The following is a 26,742-nucleotide window of genomic DNA, read 5'->3' on the forward strand; positions in this document are numbered from 1 at the left end:
GTGGATTTTTCTTGGTGTTCTTATCCAATTGTGTATTTGGACTAGCTGAGATTGGTTTTGTAAGTTGGATCTTGTTGGATCTTGCAGAACCGATTTTGTAATTGCTATTTGTATTTGGCCCTAATCCGAAAGGCCTTAGAGCCAGGCATATTGCATGTAATCAGTTATATTTTATGAACAAATTATTGTAATTTGGTATTAGATCTTGCATTGTTGCTTCTTCTTGTTGTGTTTCCACTGTGTGGTTATATTACTGGGGGCTAGGGCATCTCCTTAGGAAATTCTCCTGCCTTGCACTGCATCAAATGGTATCAGAGTGAAGGTTGTTCTTGAGTGTGTAGACTGAGCACCGAAGATGAGGCAGTTTGCACAAGGTTTTGTGAAGTGGATTTATTAGGGTTTGCGAAAATCTTGGAAGATGCCTCCGAGAAGATTGGATCGTAGGGCTATTGATGATCTTAGTGATGTTGTGGAAGAAAGGATCTCTGAGAGGGTTAAAGCAGATTTTAGAGCTTATATGGAGGTTAAAGCTAGTTTCAGATTTGAGATGGCATTGATGAAGAGTGATATGATTGATGAGGTCATAAGTGCTATAGGTGGTGTACCTCAACATATGGGTACTGAAGATGGTTATGAGGAAGTTGTTGAAGACTTTGAATTTGCTGGATCAAGTGGTGAGGACAAAACTAATCGTGTGGAGAGACCTATGGGAAATAGGGTTGGACAGTTTGCTAGACCTAGATCTCAGTTGAAGTTGAAGCATAAGATGGAGGTTTCTAATTTCTCGGGTACTTTGAATCCTGAAGACTCGATTGATTTGATTGGTGAATTGGAAGACTACTTTGAGCTTGAGGATATTGAGGATCCACTCAGAGTAAGGTTGGCACAAACTAAGTTGAAGGGACATGTTGCTCTTTGGTGAAAAGAACTACAAAGAGATAGAGAAGAGGAAGGTGAAATGAAGATCACTAGATGGAGGTTGATGGTGAGTAAGTTGAAGGCTAAGTTAATTCCTGCTGATTATGAACTTGAGTTGTTTAAGAGGTTGCAAAATCTGAAGCAGAAGGATATGACTGTGAAAGATTATACCGAGGAGTTATACAAGTTGATTATTCAGTCTGGGCATAGAGAATTGTCAAAAGAGAAGGTAGCTCGGTATATTAATGGTTTGAGATTCAATATTCAGGATGAGGTTGGTATGCTGAATATTTTTTCAGTTGAGGATGCTTATTAGTATGCTTTGAGAGTAGAGGAGAAGCTAAAGAGGAAGAATCAAGGTAGTTCCCGAGGGAAGGAGAAGCATGATAGTTCGACACAAGCTAAAGCGAAAGCAGAAGGTGAACCAAAACCTGTTGAGCAGAAGGACAGGTGGAGGTGGGTTCAGAGGTAATTGTTTCAAGTGTGGTTGAGAAGGGAATAGATCTTTTGAATGTCCGATTGGGAGGACAACTGCTGTGGCAAATGAGGTTGCATTCTAGGACAATCAGCTTGAGCAAGGAGAGAGTTTGTTGGCTCGGCGAGTACTGGTTGGTGAGAGGACATTGGATTCTTGTTAGAGGATTAGTTTGTTCAGGACTTGTTGTAAGTTTGGTGGCAAAATCTGCAAAGTGATTGTGGATGGTGGTAGTACTGATAACCTTGTTGCTGAAGAGATGGTTCAGAAACTTGGTTTGAAGAGAGTGAGACATCCTTATCCTTATCGGATTGGCTAGTTGCAAGGTAAACATGCTTTGGAAGTAAGGGATCAGTGCCTTGTTGATTTTCAGATTGGGTAGTATAAGGATTAGGTGTTGTGTGATATTGTGGATATGAACAGTTGTCATGTGTTACTTGGCAGACCTTAGCAGTATGATTGCAGGGCTGTGCATGATTGTGTTAGGAATGTGTTTACTATTGAGAAAGGTAGTAGGAAGTTTTCCCTAATTCCTTTGCAAAATGAAGAGCTTGGTAGGAGGAACCTGAGTATTGGTGGTCGAGTTGAGTTGGCAGATTTTGAGAACGTTGGAGATCAGCATGGAAAGCAGACCTATGGAACACCTGTGGTGGATGTGAAGAAGAAGAAGAAAAACAAGGGAAAAAGTGTGCAAGTTGAAGACTTGGAGGACATGTATATGAAGAACTAGTTTGGGATTTATGTGCTGAATCCCAAAAGATGTTCTTCCAGTTACTAGAACATCTTTTCGAACCTAGGGTGTCTAATGTAGGAGCATCCTAGGCTTGCTTGCAATCCTGCATGTTTGGAGGGATTTTGGTTAAGTGTTGAGGAGCATCGAGCTTGGATTTTGGTGGAGTTATGCTTTCATGATTAGGGATGTGTTGGAGACACATTGGAGAACCTTTCCTTATGATTGCATAGAGATTGGATGGATTGAGTTGAAGTTTGAGCCTTTTTTACCTTGCTACTGGAATTGTGTTTTTTGGTTTCTAGGTGCCTATTGCAAGCCGTGTAACTAATTTTTCGAAATGAGTTAGAGGATGCGAAGTTCAAGGATTGAAGAGGACCTAGAGTACTATCTCTAGTTAAGGTCGCTAGTCCTAATTCGTTATAAGTTGGGAGATATGGCAATTCTCCTAGAGTATCGATCTCTACAGTTTTGTGCGACAGGTTTTTGTGCGTGACTTCCAAGATGAATCTGAAGGTATCCTTAATGAATCAGCCTTAGCAAGCTTTAGGGGTTGTAGAGGACCTAAAGTTCTACCTTCAGTTCGAAGCACGAGTTATAATTCAATCAAAGCTATGAGATATTGCGATTTTGCTTGGATATTGATTTTTAGACATTTAATTTTTGTTGGAGGCCGACTTGTGGCTTAGATTGGTATAAGTAGGGGATTGTGGAGTCTTTTAGTCATTCAACGGGGGATGGAATGAAGGATAGATACGAATTTGAAGATCTAGAGTTGCGGCTTAGGAACTAGAGGATCTTTTGGTGGACCTGAGGGTACAAGTGTGGATTCTTCTTGGTGTTCTTATCCAGTTGTGTATCTAGACTAGCTGAGAGTGGTTTTATAAGTTGGATCTTGCAGAACTGATTTTCTAATTGCTGTTTGTATTTGGCCCTAATCCGGAAGGCCTTACAGCTTGGCATATTGCATGTAATCAGTTATATTTTATGAACAAATTATTGTAATTTGGTATTAGATCTTGCATTGTTGCTTCTTCTTGTTGTGTTTTCGCTGCGTGGTTATATTGTTGGGGGCTAGGACATCTCCTTTGGGGATTCTCCTACCTTGCACTACATCAAATAATGAATGTGTTATTAAACAAAGATTATAAATGATCTATATATAGAAGTATACACAAGAATGTTTCTATAATGAACAAAGAGAGAAAAATAGAAACATTCTGAAAAGAGAGAAAAAGTTTCCAAAACTAACGGGAGTTTATAGAAACATTACAAACAAAGTGACCATTAGAAACTATCTAATACCGTAATAAGCAGCTCTCTCTTTTTTGGCTCTTCTTGTCTTCTCCAAGGTGATTCAACCCCTCATGTAACCATGCCATCTATGTGCTCATTGTTTTCCAAATTTCAGGGACATCATGGCAGCTGTGCAAAAGCAGAAATGTTCACCTTTTGTGACTGATTGACTTTTTAGATCTGCAACAACCCTTGTTTCTTCTTAAGCGATTTTCCAATAGCAAGAGCCGATATCACAATTTGACATCCAACTTCACCATATCAGAGATTTTATTGATTTGTTTCAACTTATTCATTGAAATTTTTGTAATGAGAATTTGGTTCTTTTGCTCATAGTAGCATTCACACAGGAAAATTTGAGATTCATCTTTAGTAATCATTGCCCATTGCATTTGTTGTGGGAAAACTTGGAGCAAAGAAAGATTTAACATCTTTTCTACAAATGTAAGATGCCTGATTATGTTTAATCAGTGTCAAAATGTAGTGAAGGGAGGCCTCTAATCATCCTTCTCATGGCTGGAACTCATTAAAGTGGGTATAAAACATCAACTTGACACCGTGCATGTGATGACGGGCATCATGAGGTGGGTTTGGTATGATCAATGGTTCTTATCTTAACGATTGCAGTTATTATTGTAATACTAATCTCTTTGTTTTGCCCTGCATGACCTCTCGACTTCAGGAGATTTTTCACTGTTAGAACTTCGGTGGAGTAAAAGCCTCATAGCTTTTGGTATATATGGAGCTGCTTCAGATTTCATGAGCATGTCTAGTCATGTTAGTAGAAGTTTTATTTTGTTTGAGTAATAAGCTTGAGTAGGGTGTTTTCACTGAATAAGAGATATTTTTTTGTATATTCGATTTGTGTGAGATTCATACTTACATTATGTAAGATTTTGAAGTGTTTGTGATATGCTCATGCTTAATTGTTTATTCTGAAGTGATTTATGTTCAAAGAGAAATAAGGTTTATTGATTCACTATTAGTGTCTTGAATCATAGGCGAGAAATTGTTGTGTTTGGTTTGAGAACTCAATAAAGAATCATCTTTTGGTGTAGTTGGGTTTTTCCCTCGAGTAGGAGGGTTTTTCCAGGTTATCTTTGTTATTATGTGTTTTATGATTATCTGTTCTTTGTTATTCTGGTTCTAAACTTAACATGGTATCAGAGTTAGGTTTAGTAAGGATCTTAAATTAGAATAGGAAAAATGGGAATTAAGAGATGCAAGAAATGAAGGTTTAGCACCTCTAAATTCTTGATGCTTTGGCTTCAAGAGGGGTACGGCTTTGTTTGGTGGCATAGGGCTCACTGATTGGCGACTGTGTATTTCATTCGGTTGGGTTTGTATGTGATCTTCAAGCCTATAGTCAATTTCGAAGTGATATGACCACTTATTGCTGCATTTCAAGTGGTTGGAACAATTATTTCTTGGTAGTTACATGTATAGAAAAATCCAGTAGAGGTTGGAGAGGCAGATTTCATATGTGTGCTATGCTAACAAAGCAGTCCCAACTGATTTTTGCTTCTAATCTGTTGACTTTGCTGCTAACAAAGGAATGATTGGCGCATTTGAGCGAAAAGTATAGGGACTCTTGAAGGTTTTATGATTACACCTTTGAATATTGATCATGAATCTTGTGTGGTTGATATTAGTTCATGTTATAACACTAAGAATAGTGTATACTTTTAGCATCGATTTGTATATCTTTCTTCTTAACAGTTTGATTCTATGAACTATTACTAATCTCTCCAAAAATGCTTCTAGGACGAATCAAGAAGCAACAAGATGTTGAGAGATAACACACAAGGTCATACATGAGGACTCTGTTTGTAGTCATGGGATTGAGTTGATGGCACACAACTTTATTGAAAAGTGAGAACCTATATAGATTGTATTTGCATTCAGACGAAGAAATAAGATTCAAAGGAGCTTGTGTGGCAGAGAGAGAGTGCCCAGTCCTTTGCAGAGGATCAACAAGATCATGTACCAGTGTGATTGCAAAAACTCCTTGTTTGGTCAAACTTGGAATCAACCCTTTTATTGTGATAATTAAAGCAATGAGAATGCTACCTCTGTTGAGAGGAAGTCACTATTGAGAGAGAGTCTCAGTTTTAGTGATTCTTATACATATTAATCAAATCTTCTCTATGATGGAGAAGTTCAAGGTGCAATCACTTCTTAATGAGTTCTTCTTTGTGAGAGAGAAGTTCAAGGTGCAATCCCTTGTTAATGAGCTCTTCTCTGTCAGGGAGAAGTTTGAGGTGCACTTCCTTGTTAATGAGTTCTTCTTTGTCAGGGAGAAGTTCAAGTTGCAATCCCTTGTTACAAAAGAAGTTTGAGGTGCAAGCCCTTGTTAATGCATTCTTCTCTGCGAGAGAAGTTTGAGGTGAAAGCCCTTGTTCCTTCCTTTGAGAGTAGCTATGATGGATCCACCTTCTTTAAATAGCCATGGTGAATGTAATGAGAGAGAATCCATGACTTAGTTTTCTATTCTTTCACACTTTGGGAGTAGCCATGGTTAATGTCATGCTGAGATGACAATATTATGTTGAGAAATTTTGTGATAAGATGACACTTTTTGGTTGCAGCTCCATTGTGCTTGTCAAGTTGAGAGATACCATGACATATGAATGATCTCTCTCTTACTAAGAGGGAGTGTTAATGTTTTTAGTAGCTGCAAGAGAAATGATTCTGACTTATGAAGATCTGCTTTGAGTTTCTCAGAAATATATGTGATGATGAACTATGATCATCTTCCTTTTGGCTTGAGCACTTGCTATTATGATCTTCTACCTCTTGATTTCCTTTTTTGTATTATTGGGAGCAGCTTATTTTCTACAGAGATATATTAGTGTATTCCTTTTCTATCGGTAGTGAAATGCCTTTCTTGAGTTTTTATTACCGCCCAACAAAGATATCATGCGGTCTTTCATTTTTTCTTGTTGATTTATTCTTCCTGTGTGATCCGTCTCCTTCGTACTTGTTATTCTGGTTTTATCTTCTCCGCAGGGTTAATATGACTTGGTACCATGTGTGTGATGAAGGGCATCATGAGGTGACTTATGGTATGATCAGCAGTTCTTATCTTAATGATTGCAATCATCACTGTAACACTAGTCTTTTTGTTTTGCGCCGCATGACCTTTGGGCTATGAGAGATTTTTCACCGTCAGGACTTGGTAGAGTAAAAGTGTCACATCTTTTGGTATATATGGAGCTGCTTCAGATTTTGTGAGCATGTCTGGTCATTGTTAATAGAAGTTTTCATTTGTTTGAGTAATAAGCTTCAGCAAGCTGTTTTCACTGAATAAGAGATATATTTTGTTTTGTATTTTCGATCTGTGTGAGATCAATACTTAGATTTTGTAAGCTTCTCAAGTGTCTATGATATGCTCATGCTTAATTGTTTATCCTGAAGTGATTTAAATTGAAAGAGAAATAAGATTTATTGATTGGCTGGTAGTGTCTTGGATCATAAGCAAGAAATTGTTGTATTTGGTTTGAAAACTCAATAAAGGATCATCTTTTGGCATTGCTGGGTTTTCCCTTTGAGTAGGAGGGTTTTCACAGGGTATCTCTGGTGTTCTGTGCTTTATGATTATCTGTTTTTTGTTATTTTCTATTCGGGTTCAAAAATTAACAGTTTACACTTTCTAATTGAATTAAAAAATAAAATAAATAAAAAACTAAGAATAGTTAAGTTTTGCAGCTAAAGAATTAAGAAAGAAAAATAGCTAGGCTTTGAGTATTGGATGCCCTAGGGTTTATCATCTTTTCCATTAACTTAAAATGAAATAAAACAAAATCAAATGTCCAATGAAATGGAAACGTGAAAGTAAAAAATAAAAAAACAACAAAAGAAAGTTTTAAAAAAAGAAATTGAGCTTACCTCTTCAAATTTGCTCCAAAAATGAGGAAATGTGCCTTCAAATTAGTAGAGACTGCCTCCAAATCTTTTTAAAATTCCTGTATATTTGTGATTGCAAGTTACTAACTTGCACAAATGATCAGCAATCGCTATCCCTCTTCAACTGTGGTCTGCTCTTCAATGCCAAGTGTTTCTGCTCAAATGCCTATTTTTCTTTCCTTCAGTCTTTGCAAACAATACCAATGCCTTTTTAGAATTGAGAAGGCAAATATAAACAAGTAATGGACAAGTGAAAAGTAGTAAATTTGGTTTTTTGACTAGATAAAGCATGCCGCAGCAGAGTTTAAGGCTTGAGACTTTGCGAATCTGCCGAGTCTGAATGACTCGGCAAGTCTGCCCAGACTTGGCGGGTCCGAGTCCAAAGCTCCCCAAACTCAGGAGAATCCACCTGTCTCGGGACTCAGTGAGTCCAGGTTTGTCCAAGTGAGTCCCAGAACCCTACCTCATGTACATCAATTCTGGATAATGTTCCTTTATGTGGGTGATGGGCTAGATTCACACAATTAAGTTGTCTACAGTAAAAATATTGAAGTGTTAGCTTAGTGAAATAGTTATGTAAAAAGATGATAAAGTGAGCTTCAAAAGTGTCGGACGCCTTGGGAAGAGTAGGCCTTACATGATAAGATATTATTATTCAAAATAATGAATTTTTCCCTCAAAAACATTATATAAGGAAGATGTGGGCTTATTTTGTGGGTCGGACTTGTGAATGTTATTTTGTCGTGTTGTTGGAGAGAACCTGAGTTCTTTTAAAGCTTCTTGAGGATGAAAACCCTCCTAGTTAGTTAGTGTGGTTTCATATAGAGATAACCGTTGAGCTACAGGTTGTATCTTCACTTTTGGTTGCAGTCGTGGATATTTTTGAAGTTGTTGATTTCAAAGTTATTTGTAAAGTTCTTATTGACGATTTTGTTGTGAAAATAATGTGATTGAAGAAGTTTTGTTATTGGGCCATACCACCTTTTGTTACAAGCTGTACCATTCCAATTGGCCACCTTTTGGAGTATAACTTTCTAAGTTTGTTTTCTTCTTAATGCTGTTTGGATTCTTGGAATCATCTTTACTCTAATTTGCAAGCCATACAATACTGAGGGGAGTTGTTGCCAAATAAGTAGGCCATACTTTTGTACTTCCTGGGCCAGATCATCACAAGGAAGGTGTTGGAATTATCTACCAAAGTGTCTAGTTTTTGGGCCACTTTCCTCTTTGTGTGGGATTGCCTTGATCATGTTAGGAGTTTCTACGACTTATCGTGGTGAAGAAAAATCATATATTGAGATTTTCTTGTTATTTAGGCTTGCTGCACCAGTCATACCAGCCATAAGAATGCCTTGTTCACACTTGTGTATTGCTGAGCTAATCATCTGTCTGAGATCTCTTTTATTTTACAATGTTATGTTTAGAGTGACATTGGATGCTTTCAAGTAGAATCCTAGCCTTGGAGCATGCTGTGCCTTTATCTAGCACTTCCAGAATTACATCGGTATCTATGCTTGTTTGAGTTTTTAATCAGAACAACAGAAAACAAGCATTATCAGACCTGCATCAACATTTTTTATCATTCAAACAAGGTATCTCATTGTTACTTCATAGTTGGGTTGATGACTTCATAATATTTGCCATTATCTGTGGGTATTACATCAGTTATTTTATACCACCACTTTATATACCAGCAGCTAATCCTCTTATTCTGGTGTTTAGGATGCATATGTACTACCTTTGTACTGCTTCAGGTGGTGATGCCAGTGAAAGCTACTAATTTTATGTATTGTATATTAGAAACACTGGATAGTAGTAACTCCAGTGAGTTTAAACTTTGTATATTGATGATATACTTACCTCACTGGTTAAGTGTTTAAACTTTGTTTTAATATTTTGTAATAACCTTTCCCACTGAATAAGTGGATGTTATTTTGTTTAGTATTGCATATGCACTGCATTGAATAAGTAGTAGTGGCTGGGTTGCTTCCTAGCACTTTACTTTTGTTAAGTTTATAGTTACAGTCAGATTGATATGATCATGAGTTTCATTATAGATGATAATATAAATATTCCTTTATATATATATATATATATATATATAATAATGTATATATTATACATATGGTTGGTTATATTATTTTATACTAACTACTGATGTTTAAACCTTGGAGACATGTCTCTTCAAAAGACATGTCTCCTCCTCTCATACTTATATGAGATTCAAATCCTCATTTGAAACATATCTATAACAATGGCAATATTATTACATTTGCAGATATGATCCATGCTACTTAACATGGTATCAAAGCAAGGCTGTAAATGTAAGTAAGAAAAGAAAATGACGAGTTATTAGTGACATGGAAGCCATATCAGGGATGGTTAGAACAAGCATGAAGACAATATTTGATTAGAAAGGCAACATGAATTGTGAGTCATCAACATACAAAAAGGTTCCAATGACCCAGGTGAAGATTGGGTAGTAGTTCACACTGGACTGGACTCTCAACAGGAAGATCATGGATGATGGTCATGGTAATGAAGAGAGAAGAGTAAGTTTGAAAGGTGTCTCTTTACATGCTCTGTGTAGACTGTAACCATGCATCGAAGGAGAATCAGAGATTGAATACTTTGGATACATCGGGTTCCTCTTGCTCTTCACTTGGAAGTGGTATCTCTTCACTGGTTATCCAAGATGACAAAGACCATCGCATCCTCTACTTAAGGTGATTCCTTATTTTCAATCAACCCAAATGGAGGAGCCACAGGCAGAAAATGAGTCTGTGCATAAGAATTGGCAGAAACTTTCTGTATTTTGTGATCGTACCAGCACATGAGGAGTATTTGTGAGCTTTCATATGCACTATGGGAGTTAAGATATATTCTTCAACCTCTTAGATTTATGTCAGGAAATGATAGAAAAAGAAGAAGGATAATACCGAATATGGTCTAAGCATATATACCTTCATTTCAAAAACATAATCTACACAGACCCGTCATTACCAGGCCATCTAAATTCAATAATATCGAATGAAATCAGAAAAAGTAATATAAAATAATAATGATGAGGATGTCTTTTCATCGACATGACCGTTATGGCAAGAAACCAATTTGATATTGTCACCAAAATATCCTTAAAATAAAGGAATAGCGGCTGAAACATAAGAATGAGCAATCCATATGTAAGAGAATCGACACCCCTTGATGTTAGCAGGGATCAATGCACCTGAATCGAATGCAAGGCCTCTCTTGTGGAATAAAGAACCCACCACTAATGCAAGCAAGTATTAAATGTTGGGGGAGATATAAGGTGCTTAATAAGGAAGTCATTGCCTTCTGAACCATTGCATTTGGAGCCTTCGGTGACAATATCGTGGGTATACCTTTCCCTACATACCCAGATATAGTTTGAAGATCATATTCATCCGTATGTATTATGACTTAATCCACCTCCTCAAATGAATCACTACGCTCTTATTTCATCAGCCAAGGTCTACGCTTAAGAACTGCAATCTGATCTTTAAACAAGGCTATGATCTTGTATATAGAAGATGTGGGTTCCTAGATTGGCATTGTGGCGGCCTGACTAAATTGTGCTCTCACACTATCGAAGTCATACGGAGCATCTATTGTCTTCAGCAAGAACTAGAGTTGTGTTAAGTCACCGATCAGATGTGTGCTCGGACGGCTTGGTGTGTGCGGTAGGGTCAGGAGAAATTGCTCGGCTTGTACTGCTAACTGTTATAATTGAATACCACATGTCAGATTATATTCGCTATGATCTGTTGTGTTATTTATCCACTCTCACAAGCTTAAAATTAATTTTTATCCCGGCGTGTCCCTTCAGCAAACACGATAGACCTTGTCATATTCTGAAGATATGTTCTGTAATTCCTTCTATCTGCTCCGCTCAGCTTTCATGATTAATATTATGATGTGTACTTGCGTTAGCTGAGGTGGAAGATATCGAGCATTTTGTTCTTCCATCTCATGTGTTTGTAGCATTACTAGAGGATTTCTATCATGTTTTCATAACTGTCGTTGATTTATGGAAATGATTGACCTTATGAGTTTCACTGCACTTCAGATCATAATTTTTTTAACATCGTCAGATATGAAGGCGAAGCAGTTCTATTATCTCGTTTATGTGGATGGTCATCAACGCTCAGTGGGATAAGGGTATTCAACATTTTTTTATCAGGAGCTACCTGTGTGTGCACATATATAGTCTTCTTCTGTTAGAAATGAGAAGTGAGTGTTTCCTTTTGTGAAGATAATTATAGTTTTTTTTGTTACTTTACCAAGCTTCATATGCATAACACAAATTTATTCGAACAATTGAGAGAGAGGTATACAAAAAATCAAACATATTAAAAGCCCCTTGATCAATCTACAACGAATGATTGGTGACTGTGGTGTCATCAGACGAAGAAAGGAAAACTAAACTAAAATAATATACTATCTAAATTGATGCTGGGGCAAATTTTAAACAAGCAGATCACTCTTGTTTGGAGCAAAAAATTCCAAGTCTTAAGGTGGCGAAGTCTACATAAGCATGCAAGAGAAAATAAGTTTAAGTGAATATGGAATTCTTTGCAGGCCAATCAAGAAGAAATTATGACAAAATCCAAGAAAGAGAAAGATATATATATGTTAAGGAAAGCATATACAATTATGAGAAGGACAATATAAGAATGAGTTGGAATTTTACATTGTTGGGGGAATAATAGTCAATGTTTCATTCCCACTTTTAGAGGGGAGATGTTCCATTCTCAAATAATCTAAGAAGAAAATTTTGAATCTTCATGTGCAGATAAGTATTCTTATTTATGACATTTATCTCTCTTATTTGTAATTTCTATATATACTATAAAGTTTATTTGCCTTGATACTTTTCCTTTATGGTTGAGGATGTTCTTACAGGAAAAGAAAGTTGGTACTTTAAACATGCTGCCAGATATTGTGCAAACTCAACCTAATTATAGTAGCTCCAAAGACCCTGATGATCAAGATGGATAAAATGAGGCTCTCATCTTTGATGATTAAGATTATGAGAGTTTTCTACATTAAGATGGAGTATAACACTTCTTCGAAGGCAATGCAGGAGCTTAGAAGATTGATACTCAGAGGGAGTCTAGAAATACATGTGGGTGATTGCACGATGTTGATGGGCCTACTCCTATGTATATTATGAGGAAGTATTGACTTATCACTAGAAAATCTAAAGATTGATATTAGATTCAGAGTGAGTTCGACAGGCATCCTTGGGTGAAGCAAGTTTTTGAGGAAGTAACTAGAGGACCTGATTTCCCAGGATCAATGTTCAGAGGGAGAAATTTTGAGATGCAATCTCTCGTAGATGATTTTTTTCCATGAGGTGAAGTTCTGAGAGAAATTCTTTGTAATATGCTCTTTCTCTATGAGAGAGAAGTATGAGGTGAAAACCCTTTATTCCACCCCCTAGTAGCAGCTATGGTGGGTCCACTCTCTGCCTTGGTTCATGGTGGATATCATGTGAGTTACTACATGATGTTGTAATTATGTCATGAAAGATGACGATCTTTCATTGATGTATATATTTAGAGGGGAGTTATTGAAAGGTGACAATCTTATCAATAACTGGACCTATTATCATAACAAACTACATTAAGTTGTTGCCCCAATGTGCCAGAAGTTACGATAACGAACAGAAAGTAACTATTGTAAGGTGAAGATCTTATCAATAGATGACCAACCGTTTAATACCAAAAGTATTGAAGGTTATTGGTGTCATTGTTAAAGGCCGGATTCAGTCGGACACATTGATATCCATCATGATTATAGGCTGTATTTTTCCAGACATCATGAAAATTATTGGTATCATGGTTATTAGGCTAGATTTTGCCAGACACCATGAAAATTGTTATGGTTCTTCGAGCCGGATATTGCCGGACACCATAACTTAAATCTATTATAGACCACACTTAAAGTGGTATTCAAAGTTATATTAAAGTTATAGTATTTGCTTAATTTCCCTCCTTGCTAAAAGGTAAAGTGTTGAGAAATTTAGTTTCATTATGAATTGTAGCAAATTCCATAGATAATATATGTGTGTGTTGATGGATTTATGTTGATATCCTTAAATATGCCATTCTAGGAATATCATACTGAGATGATATCTCTTCATATACTCAAGAACATAATATGTTTTGTATCAATCCTTCCTAACTAAGAAGGAGTGTTAAGTTTGTAGTTACAGCCAAATTGATATGATCATGAGTTTCATTATTGATGATAATATAAATATTCCTTTATATATATTATACATATGGTTAGTTATATTATTTTATACTAACTAATGATGTTTAAACCTTGGAGACATGTCTCTTCAAAAGACATGTCTCCTTCTCTCATGCTTATATGAGATTCAAATCTGCATTTGAATCATATCTATAACAATGGCAATATTATTACATTTGCAGACACGATTCATGTTACTTAACAACTTTTAGCTGCTGCAATTAAATTTGATATCAAGATCCTTTAGCTTTATGTTCTCACTTTGCCCTTCTCAGGAACTAGGTGACCAGAAAGTGGAACTGATATTGCATTGTAATCTCAATTTTAGTTGATATAATTTTAAAAAACAAATAATATTAGGGTGGTTATTCTACTATATGTTTTTTTAATAAATACAATTAGGTGAAAGTAAAATAAATTTATTTTGAAGTCCAATGCAATTTTTCGTAGTTTATAACATCTGCCATTTACACAACATATTCCACATAAAATAACAAATTCAGTTTTTTTAATTATGTTAATTTTCACAACTAATATGTTATTTTTTCATTTTTTCCCTAAGATTTTCCCATATTAAATGTGTGTAGTTGAATTATATTTTAACTTTTAGAAGACTAAGTGAATGCCATATAAACAAAATGCTACTATGGTACTTTGGGTTCGAGTCCTTAGGGCCAGTTTGGTTGCTGGAATAGGAATAGAAATTTTGGAATACGTTTTCTATTCTCCGTTTGGTTCGTCAACTGGAATAGGGAATAGGAATACATATTTCCATTTTACCTCTAAAATGAGCTTATACCCATTCCAAAAAATAGCTGTTATTGGAATAGCCATTCCTATTCCCAATATTGCATCCCTATTCTCCATTCCTATGCCTGCAACATATAGTGTTTGGAAGGACCCTTGCATTAGGCATAAAGAAGCACAGACAACATAATAAAGTGTGTGTGTGTATATATATATATATTATTTGACATAAAAAATCAAGTATTTCATAAATAAGACTTCCTTGGTCGAGTTTTACCTTGCATCTCCATCATCCCTTTCCTGAGATCTTGCATGACTGGCAGTAAGGATATACATGTATGCCTTTAGAAGTTGTCCAAGATATTGGTCTTCTGATCTTTTATATCTGGAGGTCCTGCAGGTCTTGACATGCCATTGCACTAAAATTTCTTTTGATTGTTTTCATCTTATGCAGTTGAAAAGCTATAAAATTTCAATTGCTTTTTAATTTTAATGTACATTGCATATACTTGATTTGCTGAGCTTCCCTACAAAATCTGGATATCTTTGGCCATATTGGAACTTCCCCTTCCAGGAAGTGAGAAAAAAATAGGAAATTTTAATAGTTTGTCAATAACATTTATTAAAATTTAAAATAGATAGCTGCAGAATTCTTGGAGCATCAAGAAGAACCCATTGGCAACTTGTCATTGAAAGAAGACAAGTTCGATTCACTCCATAGATACTTGTGAGAGAACAAAGCTGCAAAATATATCTTTATTATCTTTGAGAATTTCACAACTGCAGCATTTTCAGTTTAGACGATATCCTTGAGTTTCACTTACTAATGCTACAAAATGTCTTCTGAAAAGAAGTGCCATGCTTATTGAGATATATTTGTATAGAGAAAATGCTTTGAGACTAAACTGCATCAAGGACCATAATGCTTCATTAAATTAAAGGAACAAAGTGCAAAGAAAAAAGACTATCATTTTATATTTATATCCATCAGTCATGCAAATAGTAAATACACAAGACTTGTGCAGATATGTGACAGGTTTAATTTTATTATAGTTTTCAAACAAAAAAATCCTTTGAATTGGAGGCACTGGGATGATGCTTGTGAATAAGTAGAGGAGACACGTGCAGTTTCTTCAGTGGAGGAAATAGCCACTGTTTGCTGCTACTTTGAAGCCTGTGAAACAAGTTTTGTTACTAGGCTGAAAGTGCATTCTCTGTTGATTTCCTATATGTTGAGCCTGTCCAATCAGCATCTGTAGAATGCTTTAGCAACAATCTGATAGTGAACGCTTTGATAATACCAAATCCCGAACGTTCTTGTTACCACAGAATTCAAATTGGCGCTCTCCAATGATCCATATTCTCTTCACTGTGAACCTTGCAATATATAATTTATCAGACAAAAAAAACATCAGCCTTAACGGCTACAGATAGATCACATTGCCCACTAACTTCCAAAAATGCAACTTACTAACCTTTCATGATTTTCCATTGGTGGACAATTTCATACCAGCCTACATGGGAGTGCACACATGCTTCATTAAATACAGCTTTTCAAAGTTGAACCATCATGAATTATATAAAAGATACTTTTATTTTTCAAGGTTAATGTGCTGACTACTTATATAATTTATTGATGAAGAAATCCAATCTTAGGTTATGTAATATGTCCTCTTATCATTGCCGATCCTACACGTGGGTGTCTTTTTATACAGGGATAGAGCTCTACTGTGCGCCCACTGCAGATTCAAGGGAATTATGGCAAGCTTCGATGGCTCATATAGCTGCTGAAGGCGGGTGCTTTGTGCTCTCATCTAATCAATTCTGCAGAAGAAAGGACTATCCATCTCCACCAGATTATGTTTTTGGAGGAACAGATGAGGAACCCATTCCAGAGAGTGTTGTATGCGCAGGTGGCAGTGTTATTATATCTCCATCTGGTACTGTCTTGGCAGGGCCCAATTTTGAAGGGGAGGCTCTAATTTCTGCAGATCTTGGTAAAACTCTTTCAAGATACCCCTATATGGTACCTTCTGCTGAATATTTTAGATCCAATTCTCTTGTACATAATTATTAAACTATGTTTCTATAATAATGCCCTACTCAATTATGAAATGCAAGGAAACAAATATCTTATTCTTAAAGAAATCATAACTGGGTCTTTGTTTTCTTTGGTCCAGATTTTGGTGAAATAGTGCGAGCAAAATTTGATTTTGATGTTGTTGGTCACTATGCACGACCAGAAGTGTTGAGACTGACAGTAAACGACCGCCCATTTGACCCTGTTGCATTTTCTTCAGGAACAGCAACACCAGAAAAAAAGGATGCCAATAGTCTGCAACTTTGATTTATCCACAAATAATGTTACTAGAAAAAACTCGGCTATTAATAGCACTCGTCTTATAATTATACCTCAGACAAAATAATATCTCTTAAAGAGTACTTGGAAGTTGAACTTCTTTGCTGGCCCACAGCAACTTAAATGTTAAGAGGAGTCACTTCTCCAACATGCTCCTGTGTACTTAGATACTGTCTGAATGGAATGCAAATGTGCTTTAGTTTTCAGCCAATAGCTCTTCAAACAGATATGATTACTTGGAAGAACCATTTCACTGCATGAACTTTAATCACCATTTGTGTTACACTACTTCCTAGAGCTTTCCACACTTCACATCTCTAGTAAATATTAGTCTCGATTATATCCAATATCGTAAATTTTCTTCTACGCGCTTCTCTTAATTTCCTTCTTTGATTGTACTCCTTCTTTCTTTCGTTTCTCAGACTATTAGAGTGTGATCAGTTCGCACCATGCCCTTTTTTCTAATATTAGACATGATTACTTAAGTTGGCAACAACGCATAGCAAATAGACAATGAACCATAAGAAACACTGTAATGTCCCCATCTTTTTAGCATCTCAGTGGAGTTCTTAGCCTTTACATTCTCCGAAGGCTAAGTGGAGAAATAAAAAGAAATTGATTAAATTAATTTCTTATAAAGTCATTAAATAAATTAAAATTAAAAGGTGACTTTATATTTAATTAATTTAATTTTCTACAAGCACAATTAATTATTGTATTGCAAGGGAGAAGCTTCTAGAGAGTGCATTTTCTAGAAATACAACTAATTATTGTATTGGAAAGGGGGAAATTTCTAGAGAATGCAATTAAATAATATTTTATTTCTTTCTAGAAGGGTGAAGGAAAAGAATAAATAGAGGTGAGAGCTTCATTGTTAATCATCCGATTATTGTGAATTGCATTTGATATAAAATTGGGAGAAGAAACTAAGGTTCCGATTTCAGTCAGCCATTGGAGAACGCCAACTCTTCAGTGTTGCAACTATTTGAGGTGGTGAAATATCAACTGAATTTGGTATTCAGGAGAGCTTCAATTCAAGAGTTCTATTTGTGCTTAAATTGGAGCATAAATTTATTGTTGGCTGCTACAGTATGCAAGAATGATGCCGCACTACAGTACTTATGCTTGATTCATCTCCATCCATGGACATCACTATTATCAGGTTCCTCTTGCAGCTATTAGTAGTTAACATTGTAATTTTTTTAGGGCATATGATTTTGCAGTGATAATTCAGAATCCGATTTTGGCATTACTGTAGTCATTATTGTAAGCCATTTGTCTTGGCAAACTCATAGCAACATTGTACATGAGAATGAATTCAATAAAGGATATACATGTTGCATACCATTTGTTTGACTAAATGTCCATCTAATAGCATATATGATCAGCATAATAGTTGTATGTCAATTGTTTGTAAGAATGTCAGTTGGCTGTAGGTATGCATTCCATTTCTAGTGTCCATGTATATGCATTGAAAACATAAAAAGAACTACACTTGCATATTAGTTATTTGTAAGAGGCATTGTAATATCATTTGCAAACATTCTAAATTTCTTATCATTGAAAGGCAGCAACACAAGTGTTTGACAATATTTCTTGAGCTAAAATCAGTCAGTTTGGGAAATGGATATTACATACACTAATATTTGAGGAAGAGATCAGCATAAAAGTGACATCGTCTATGTGCTACCACTCTTAGGCCTTTGAGAAGAAGAAAGTGTCTAGCACACAATATTTTTAATCTTAACAAATTTGGCCTCTGGGAGCCATCCTCTGCTGTTGTATGGTGCAAGCCAAAAAGTCTCCAAGGAGTCTCCAACTAGGCCAACCCTGGGTTTGCACGTCAATCCTACCATTTGAACTGAAATTCATTATCCCAGTCATTCAGAGGATTGCTTCAGCAATTCTTCTCTCATAATCTTCCTGATTGCACTTTTGATGAGTGGGGAGCCTAGGCAAAATATTAATTTGAGATGGTCTTGATCAAGCTGTCCAGGGCAACAAACCTTTAACTTTCCGCATGGTAGGAGTTTCATTTTCTAAGGGGCTTGTCTCAGCAAAAGGAGAGGAGCGTGGCTACAGTAATTTACACTTGGAGGAAATTTTTGTAGCATAAAAATCCTATGTTCCACAGCCCATAATTTATAATACTCATCTGTTTCCCTTTCTGAGAGACTCAAAGAAACAGAGAAGATGTTATTTTAACATAAGCTGGCAGAAACACATAGGAAATCAACAATGAATCATAAGGAACACTAATGGCTGAGGCAGAGATTAGCATAACAGTAAATCGTTTAATCCCAGATGGTTAATACACTCTGCACATCCTTCCAGCTCACTCAAATGTCTCTTCACCTCCAGATTCCAGTAGTCTCATCCATTTTTTCTGCTGCCTGCTAACTGTAGACCTGGGCTACTAGTTTGAAAAACACCAACGTCCAGGCATCCTACCGATCCCATATGCAGTCTTGGGAAGATTCTTTCTAAATAAATCCAGGCCTTTCAGCATGCTTCCATCATGCTCCCTTTCTAAACTTTCAGGATACCCTCACATGACTTCCCAAAAACATTCCGCACACATGGGAATATTACTCAAAATTAAATTATTCTTGTGGTCGAAGGCAAAATCTGCCAAAAAAGCACATATTATTTGTCCCTGAAGCAGTGAGTATCCCCCAATTTTCTCTATTGTCTAATAATGTCCATGCCTTTAGTTGAATGCCGTTTGTTCTCCAGCTGGCTGAGTATCTCCTTTTGACCATATTAACAGTAATGACTGAGTCACCTTTGATCTCATTAGCTTTCAGCCTTGCAGCTTGTGTTGACTGCATGCTGACAAACTTAGCGTCAATGCTTGTGCCTCGGCTTTCTTGTTGGTTCCTACAGTTAATTTTTAGATGCAGCCCAAATTTATTTCCCAAATTCTTCTTGGATTTTGCAACTGGTCCTTGAAACGCCTGGAATTCCTTCCGATGCCTTGTTGAACAGTCTCCTCTACTTTCAACCAAAATGATAATAGATGTAGAGGAGCTGTTCTTGCCTAGCCGCTCCAATCTCTTACTTGTCATAATTCTGCTGTGAAGAATTGTCCATGCAAACACTCCAGATTTTAGAAGGCATGCCTTGTTTCAATAATTGACTACCAGTCAATCTACCATGGGCCTTGGATTTGTAGCACAGCTTGGTACCCCAATATAATACTGTACTGATTTGGGACAACTCCACTCAATGTATCTTCACTAGTTCCAGTAAAGACTTAGCTGCGAAAGGATTCGGATCTGGTTACCCAGAACTCCATATACATTCAACTTCTTCCATTCTAATCTTCTATTGTATTCTCATCCTGAACAGTCAATACAAATATGCCCTTACCTTAAAACCCCAAACCAATTTAGGATGCCCCTATGTTTCCTCCAAGTCCACCCAATATGCCAGAGGAGGGAAGCCATTCGACAAATCTTCCCAAAAGTTTACCATTATCTAGTTCACATCATAAAGCTCCAATTTTATAAGCATCATGGTGGATATGACACTGTCAAAACATGTGAAGGATCCTGTGAGTCAATGTATTTCTTTCTATAATATTTGCACCATTTGGCCTCTGGTCTGATGATCATGCCCTAGCCCAATTTTAGCCACAGAGCCCTATTTTGAGGGTCTGTGCATCTTAAACCTGCACCACCCTCTGTACTTGGCAGTGCAGACTTGTGCTCATTCTATCGGAGGAAGCTTATTTTTACTACAAGAAGCCACAAAAACCTTGTCATCTGTGATTCTAGCTTCATAATTGCTTTCACAGGCATCTTCATACACGTAATTAGGAAAAATGGAATGTCTGAATACTCTATTTTTGGCATCAAAATTTTTCCAGCCAATAAGAGCCATGTACCCTTCCAAGAATGATGTTTCAGTTTGCAACTGTCAATGAGTTTATTCCAAATAGAAGATTTCTCTGTTCTTTTAAGCCAAGGACCCCCACAAATCTGCTCTGCAATTGCCCAATGTTGAACCCAAATATATTTAAAGTATGTGTTAACATTCGATTGTAGGGGTTGTAAAGAACATGGTTGCCTGATATACTGTTTTCCGTAAGGCATGAGTCATACTTTTCTAGAGTAGTTTTGATATTCTGTTTCCTCACAGCTAGCTGCTTCTTACTAAATTGTGTCAAGAAAATTTCTGATGTGTAACCAGATCCACTCCCTAAACCACTTGAATACCTTACCATACACTTGCTGCTTCTGCTGCCTTGATCCCTGCCAAACTATAGTGAAAATTACAAATAGGAGGGGGATAAAGGGCGCCCTTGCTTATGAGTCCGGGAAACATCGACAAAACCAGCTGGGCACCCATACTGAATATTATGAACTAGATATGCAACTAAAAAAGCATTTCATCCACTCAATATCAAAGTCAAACTTTTCTAAAATCTTCATAAAAATTCTCCAATTAACCCAGTCATAGGCTTTGTTGATATCAAGCTTAAGAATCATACCTTTTTGAATATGATTTTTGCAATTGTATTACATAGGAAGATTGATCAGAATCCCCACAAGTAAGGGGGCCTGGTTTCTTTTGGATGAGTTTAATAAAAAGAAGTATTGGAATCTTTCAGTATATTGTGATACGTGATTTTGCAACTGTTGCACATAAATTTAATCTATGTATACTCCAATATTTTTTGAAAGGAGACCATTGGAAATCCGTTGGGGCCTAGAGCTTTATCCAGGAATAGTGGAGATAGGCACACTTAATCTCATCTTTTGTGAAAGGCTAAAGGAGGTTATGATTTTGTTTTGCTGTAATGGATCTTGGAATCTTATTGAGGAGCCCTATCTGATTTCTCAATACCAAAGCATCCAGGTTTCTTAGTAGATCTTTAAATTAGCTTACTACATCATGACTAATTTCTGTAGTCTGTAATTATATTGTCCTTTCTTATCGTCAATGGATGTAATACCATTTACTCTTGGCTTTTGTAGGATTATGGAAATAAGTTGTATTCCTGCCACCTTTTAGCCCATTTCTCAACTTTTGTTTTCAGTAGTTGTCTTCTTTAGCCATTGATTCTGTATTTTTTGCCAATAGATATTCTCTTTCAAAAACTCTTATTATAGCATACCCTGGGTAATGACCTTCAAATTTACTTCGGATTCTGCTTCTACATTCTCTTGTTGAGAATTATATGGTTCCATTCCATTAAACATATTTTAATGTCACAGATCTCGAACAAATTTGAAGATCTTATAAGTGAGACAGTTATCATCCTTGAATAATTTTTATTCAAACCTAAATGAGCATCTACAAGGGGATCTGTCCTCCATGATGTGCATCATAATTGGGCAGCAATTAGAAATTTTGAAGCCGAGATGGGTAGAATCATGGATTCTAGCAGACTCAAAAATTCAATTACAGAAAATCCACCCCATCTCTGAACCATTTTTCTGAATCCCAGTAGCCTCCTCTATTGGGGACCAAGTTTATCAAACCCCATTGATTCACAATCCGTTAAAAAGTAACAGTTGTGATTGCACAGTTCTTGAAATTCCTCACCTGTTGTCCTCAGCAGACGAGATAATGTTGAAGTTTCCACCAATTCATAGAATTGTTCCATGTAATTTTTTTTAGGACACAGTTCATAGGATCATAAACACTAATGATTAAACTGTAAAAAAAGTCTGAAATATAAAATTTTACATAGTCGCCAATTTTGTCCAGTTTTTAAAACATCTACTTTGATTGACCATCATACCACACAATTCGTAACCCTCTGTTAAGGATACTAGCATCAGTTGAAATGGGTCATCCTCAGATTATATTGTATATGTAATTTATATATACTAAATTGTATGTGTGTATATATATATATATATATATATGAAAATGAAATTCAGTATGAATTGATTGGGCATTATTATTATAACCGATGCCTCATTTAGTATTCATTCGTGTGGCTAATAAAAGTTAAAACCATTGGTCATGCCACTTAGGGACATGACCCTTTGTGGCAATAGCCACATAGAGTCATGACTCTACATGACATGACAATTGCTTGTCATATATATTTCCCTCAATGCGGGTGAGAAACGGGACCAATTATCATGGTAGTCTCAAAGTATCATCTGCAATTTAATTCATAGCTGCCTATCACAAAAGTCGGAACATATTAGTATCTGCGGCAAATTGACGGTATAAACATTTTGTATCAGACGATACTATGACCTTGAATAGATATCGTCTGCAGTTTTTATCATATCTATTCAGTATTGTTCAAGCATATATTAATAAATATATATATTAAGATTTGATCTCTGCATGTAATAACCCCAAAAGGTTATAACTTTGTCAAACACAAAGTCCTCTCTAATTCATTTGTTTGACATTTCGTCAAACACTTTCCAAGCAAGAGATATATTGCATATTGTTAGTTGCATATAGAGTCACCATTTTCCAAATGTTTTTTCTTTAAATGTTTGCCCATTTGATTATTGAAGTCCTTTACTTGTAGCCCATGAATTCACCGTCTCTCGAAGTGAATGGTTGAAGTAACTAGTGAAGTAGTTCAAAGCAGTTCAACCAAAAGTTTAATACCAGCGATCTTTTTGGCAGGTGATGTACATCATCCCAATGGAGCTTTCTTTTGAATCACTTTGAACCACTTCGAACCTCAATTCGAAGTAGTTCAAAGTGGTTCAACAATGGAGGTATTTGGCCATTTTAAACCCTGAAGTACGGCGCGTTGTCATCCCACGAGACAATTAATGATCTTGTCAGAAAATAATAATTAAAGGGACATTTCTATTTCTGAGGAAGGAAGTCATCATTATTGAGAAAGTGGAAAATCTTCAGCTGGAAAAGTGATTGGATGTCGCATTAAGCTAATCATTATCAATACATTCGAAAAAGAAATCATTAAATAGAAATTCATACAACAAGGCTTTCGAATGTATGAAGGTTAACAAGAGGTGATGTGTCATTAATGCCTAATAATCATCCTGTACTTCCACACATAAGCACTTTCTTTTAAGAAAAACTCGTTCAGTTTCCTTTTTAATTATCATGCAAAGAATTGTAAGTGTGGAGGAGTTGTTAAGGGAGATAGAGAAAATTGTTGATTTCTCAGCGGGATATAGGTGAGAATTTAGCAATCCTTGTTTTGTTCTACAAATCTCTGTATTTTCCAAGCATTATCTGTTCGAAGCCTTCTTGTTTGGTTGAGAATAAGGTTAATATTGCATTTCTTCGGTAATGTCTCAAGCCTAGAATGTAGAAAACCAGTCATCTGTGATACGAATTTGCATGGGGTGAAGTTGGAGAATTTACAGAAAAATTTTCTTGAATATGCTAATGAAGTGAATGGATGTATGGAAGTCTTAACTAGTGGGTTGGTTGAGGTTGCTGCTTTCCCCTCAGCTTTTGTGAGTCCTGAACTTCTACAAATCTGTATTGATCACTATGATGTTAAAAGGAAGAGTATTGTAAGTAAAAATGGCAACGTGATACTCACAATCTCAAGAGACACTATTGCCTCTGTATTACATTTGCCAGAAAATGCTTTTGCTGCATTCTCCCCTGTTCAAGCCCAGGTCGAGTACCAAGAAACCCCAAATCAATTCCACAATACCATGGCTAGGAAATGGACTGAAACAATGTACGACGGAGGTTCCAAGCTACCCAAGGTCATCACTAAAGATCACCTAAAGCCCCATATTCATGATCTAGTGGTGTTATTGCATAGGGTAAAAGGTTCAGCTGATGTACTCCTTTTTGAAGAATGGATGTATGGGTACGTAGAAATCATTTTGAAGGGTGAACAATGGATGGATTGGGCAGAGATTATTGCCGGTTCAATGAGGTCTCAACTCAGATGTGTTAAGGAATTCCGAAAGGATTTTTATATGGCTTCTTATTTAACTTACTGCATTGCATGTACTTATGATCTTACCCCCCTTCCCCATGAATATGGACTGCAAAAATGACAGTGTTTCAGTATTGCCCCCTGCTATAGAAAGATAAGGTCTTAGAAGATTTCAGGAAGGTTCATGACTTGCTAATGGAAAAGGTTTATATACCTCTGAAGGAAGTGCCCATGCCTAGACTATCCTCTGAAGCTCAAAGGTTAATTCAGCAATATGGAAGCTACTTTATACAGTTCCCCAGGTTCACGTATTTGAGAGTTGGCGGGTTTGAGGATGAACCTATGAAGTTGCCTCGGTATGCCTTAGATTGTTTTGTTTTGGCTGAAATATGCATACAACTCTTCTCTTTGTAAAGGATAATCTACCGCAAGAAGATTGGGAAATAGCCTTCCCTATTGAGTTGGGCTCATTGGTTTGTAATAACATGGATAGCGCTTCCATCATCGGAAGTAATTTACTTGGGTTCAACCTTGGCTTCTACCATAGCAGGAGGAACTTTGACAATAAAGGGTATGCGGCCCAAGTCCTTGGCCTTGAAGTCAACCCATCAGCCACTCCACAGTTGGAAGACCTTTGGCAAGATTACAGGGATGAAGGAGAAGTTTTGAGGAAGGATCATTCAAGACTAACCTTGCAAAAAATCGACTCCTTCAAGTTGAAGTTCAAAATGGAGGGAGTAGTTGATGATGGCTCGGATATAGTTGAACCTGGTTGGGAGGAATCTAGTGAATTGAAGTCCCTAGCAGTCGACTGTAATAAGGATGAAGAGGATAATATCAATCTAAGGGCTAGGCTCATACTGACATTCACAAATGACTGGTTACAGAGAAAAATCACAAAAATCATCAATGAACCTTCTGCAGAGGTGATTTCTTTCCCTGAATCGCTTCCATTTGACATCCCACTTTCTCCTGTTGTAGGTAATATATTGGTTCAAGATAAACAGAAGAAGTTGCCTCCTCACTTGCAAACTACGGCTCCAAGAACAAGGTCTCAATCCAAGTTTGAAGCCCTAAAGCAGCATAAAGTTCAGAAAGAGAGAATGTCTACTCAGGGGTAGGATTCGGGCGATGGCCTCAATTTCTTTGACGATGTAGATGGTAATGTTCAATTCATTGAAATTCCCAAGATAGATCAACCTAAATTCCTAACTCCTACCAAAGATGCACAAGTGGTGTCCACGAAGAACACACAATTAGCAAGAAAAGAAGTTTGCAACCGGTGTCTACACTAGTGAAGGACATCGTCACCAAATATGCAGTTAGAGGTTCGAAGACAAAGAAGCTGAAAATAGATGCCCACCTCACTAAGGACCCGGTAATAGGGAAAATTACTGCTGAAATAGCTACCTACAAGCAGAAGGAGTATGGGGATATTGATGATAAAGGATTTAAGGTTACCTCGGTTGAACTGGGAACCATTAATAGGAACACCGGCAACCATTTCTTTAAATTTTTTGCTGACCATATGCTTAACGCAATCTGAAAAGGATAGTAAAGAAAAGAAGGAATTAGAGGGCATGGTAACGACAATGGTTGCATACATTGATTCCTTAATGAACCTTGGAGCTTTACCAATTGTTCAGGTTCCGCAGCCATTTGATCCCAATTCGGCAAGGAGTCAACAATTGATGAAGCAAATGCAGAGAGGAAAGTTGTTAACCAATGTCGTGAGGAGCTGGGTAGACATCATAATAAAGGAAGGTAGTAAGTTCATCTCTGAGTTTACTAGTGTTTACGCTGAGGGAGAGACATTACTGGGAGAAATTCATACCTTGATTCCAGTTTGGGAAAGAAAACTAGGTCGATGCCAGGCGATTATTTTTCATGTAACCGAAGTTGAACGGTTCAGGGTCCTCAAGTTCTCAAACGAGAATCCCATGAAAAATGTGGATCCTTGTATGTTGTTCATTTTGAAGAACAATATGGGTTGAAAAGAAGCAGTCTACAAGGAGACAATCAAGGAAGTGCAAGGCATTGAAAGTAGGATTACAGAGATCACAAGGAGCTCTTAAAGGATATGAAGATTGTGAATCCCACAGGAATCTTATTGTTTGATGAAGGGAACATGGATGCTGAGACACTAATCAAGAGCTTCAACGAAGCTATGGAAC

The 26,742-nt window shown here is 36.7% G+C and overlaps 1 protein-coding gene across 1 annotated transcript in view; it reads left to right on the forward strand.

Moving 5' to 3' along the window:
- The window catches only part of LOC149531422 (bifunctional nitrilase/nitrile hydratase NIT4B-like), a 41,997-nt gene extending 25,076 nt beyond the window's left edge, over window positions 1-16,921 (forward strand). Inside the window, exons 4-5 of the mRNA XM_089811364.1 lie at window positions 16,067-16,348; window positions 16,532-16,921. Coding sequence (XP_089667490.1) covers window positions 16,067-16,348; window positions 16,532-16,698 — 449 coding nt within the window. The 3' untranslated portion in view covers window positions 16,699-16,921. The remainder of the gene's footprint in view (window positions 1-16,066; window positions 16,349-16,531) is intronic.
- The last annotated feature ends 9,821 nt before the right edge of the window (window positions 16,922-26,742 follow it).

The sequence above is a fragment of the Cupressus sempervirens genome, chromosome 11, assembly GCF_028749045.1.
Source record: "Cupressus sempervirens isolate cs-2001-9-10 chromosome 11, ASM2874904v1, whole genome shotgun sequence".
In the NCBI taxonomy this organism is placed as follows: Eukaryota; Viridiplantae; Streptophyta; class Pinopsida; order Cupressales; family Cupressaceae; genus Cupressus; species Cupressus sempervirens.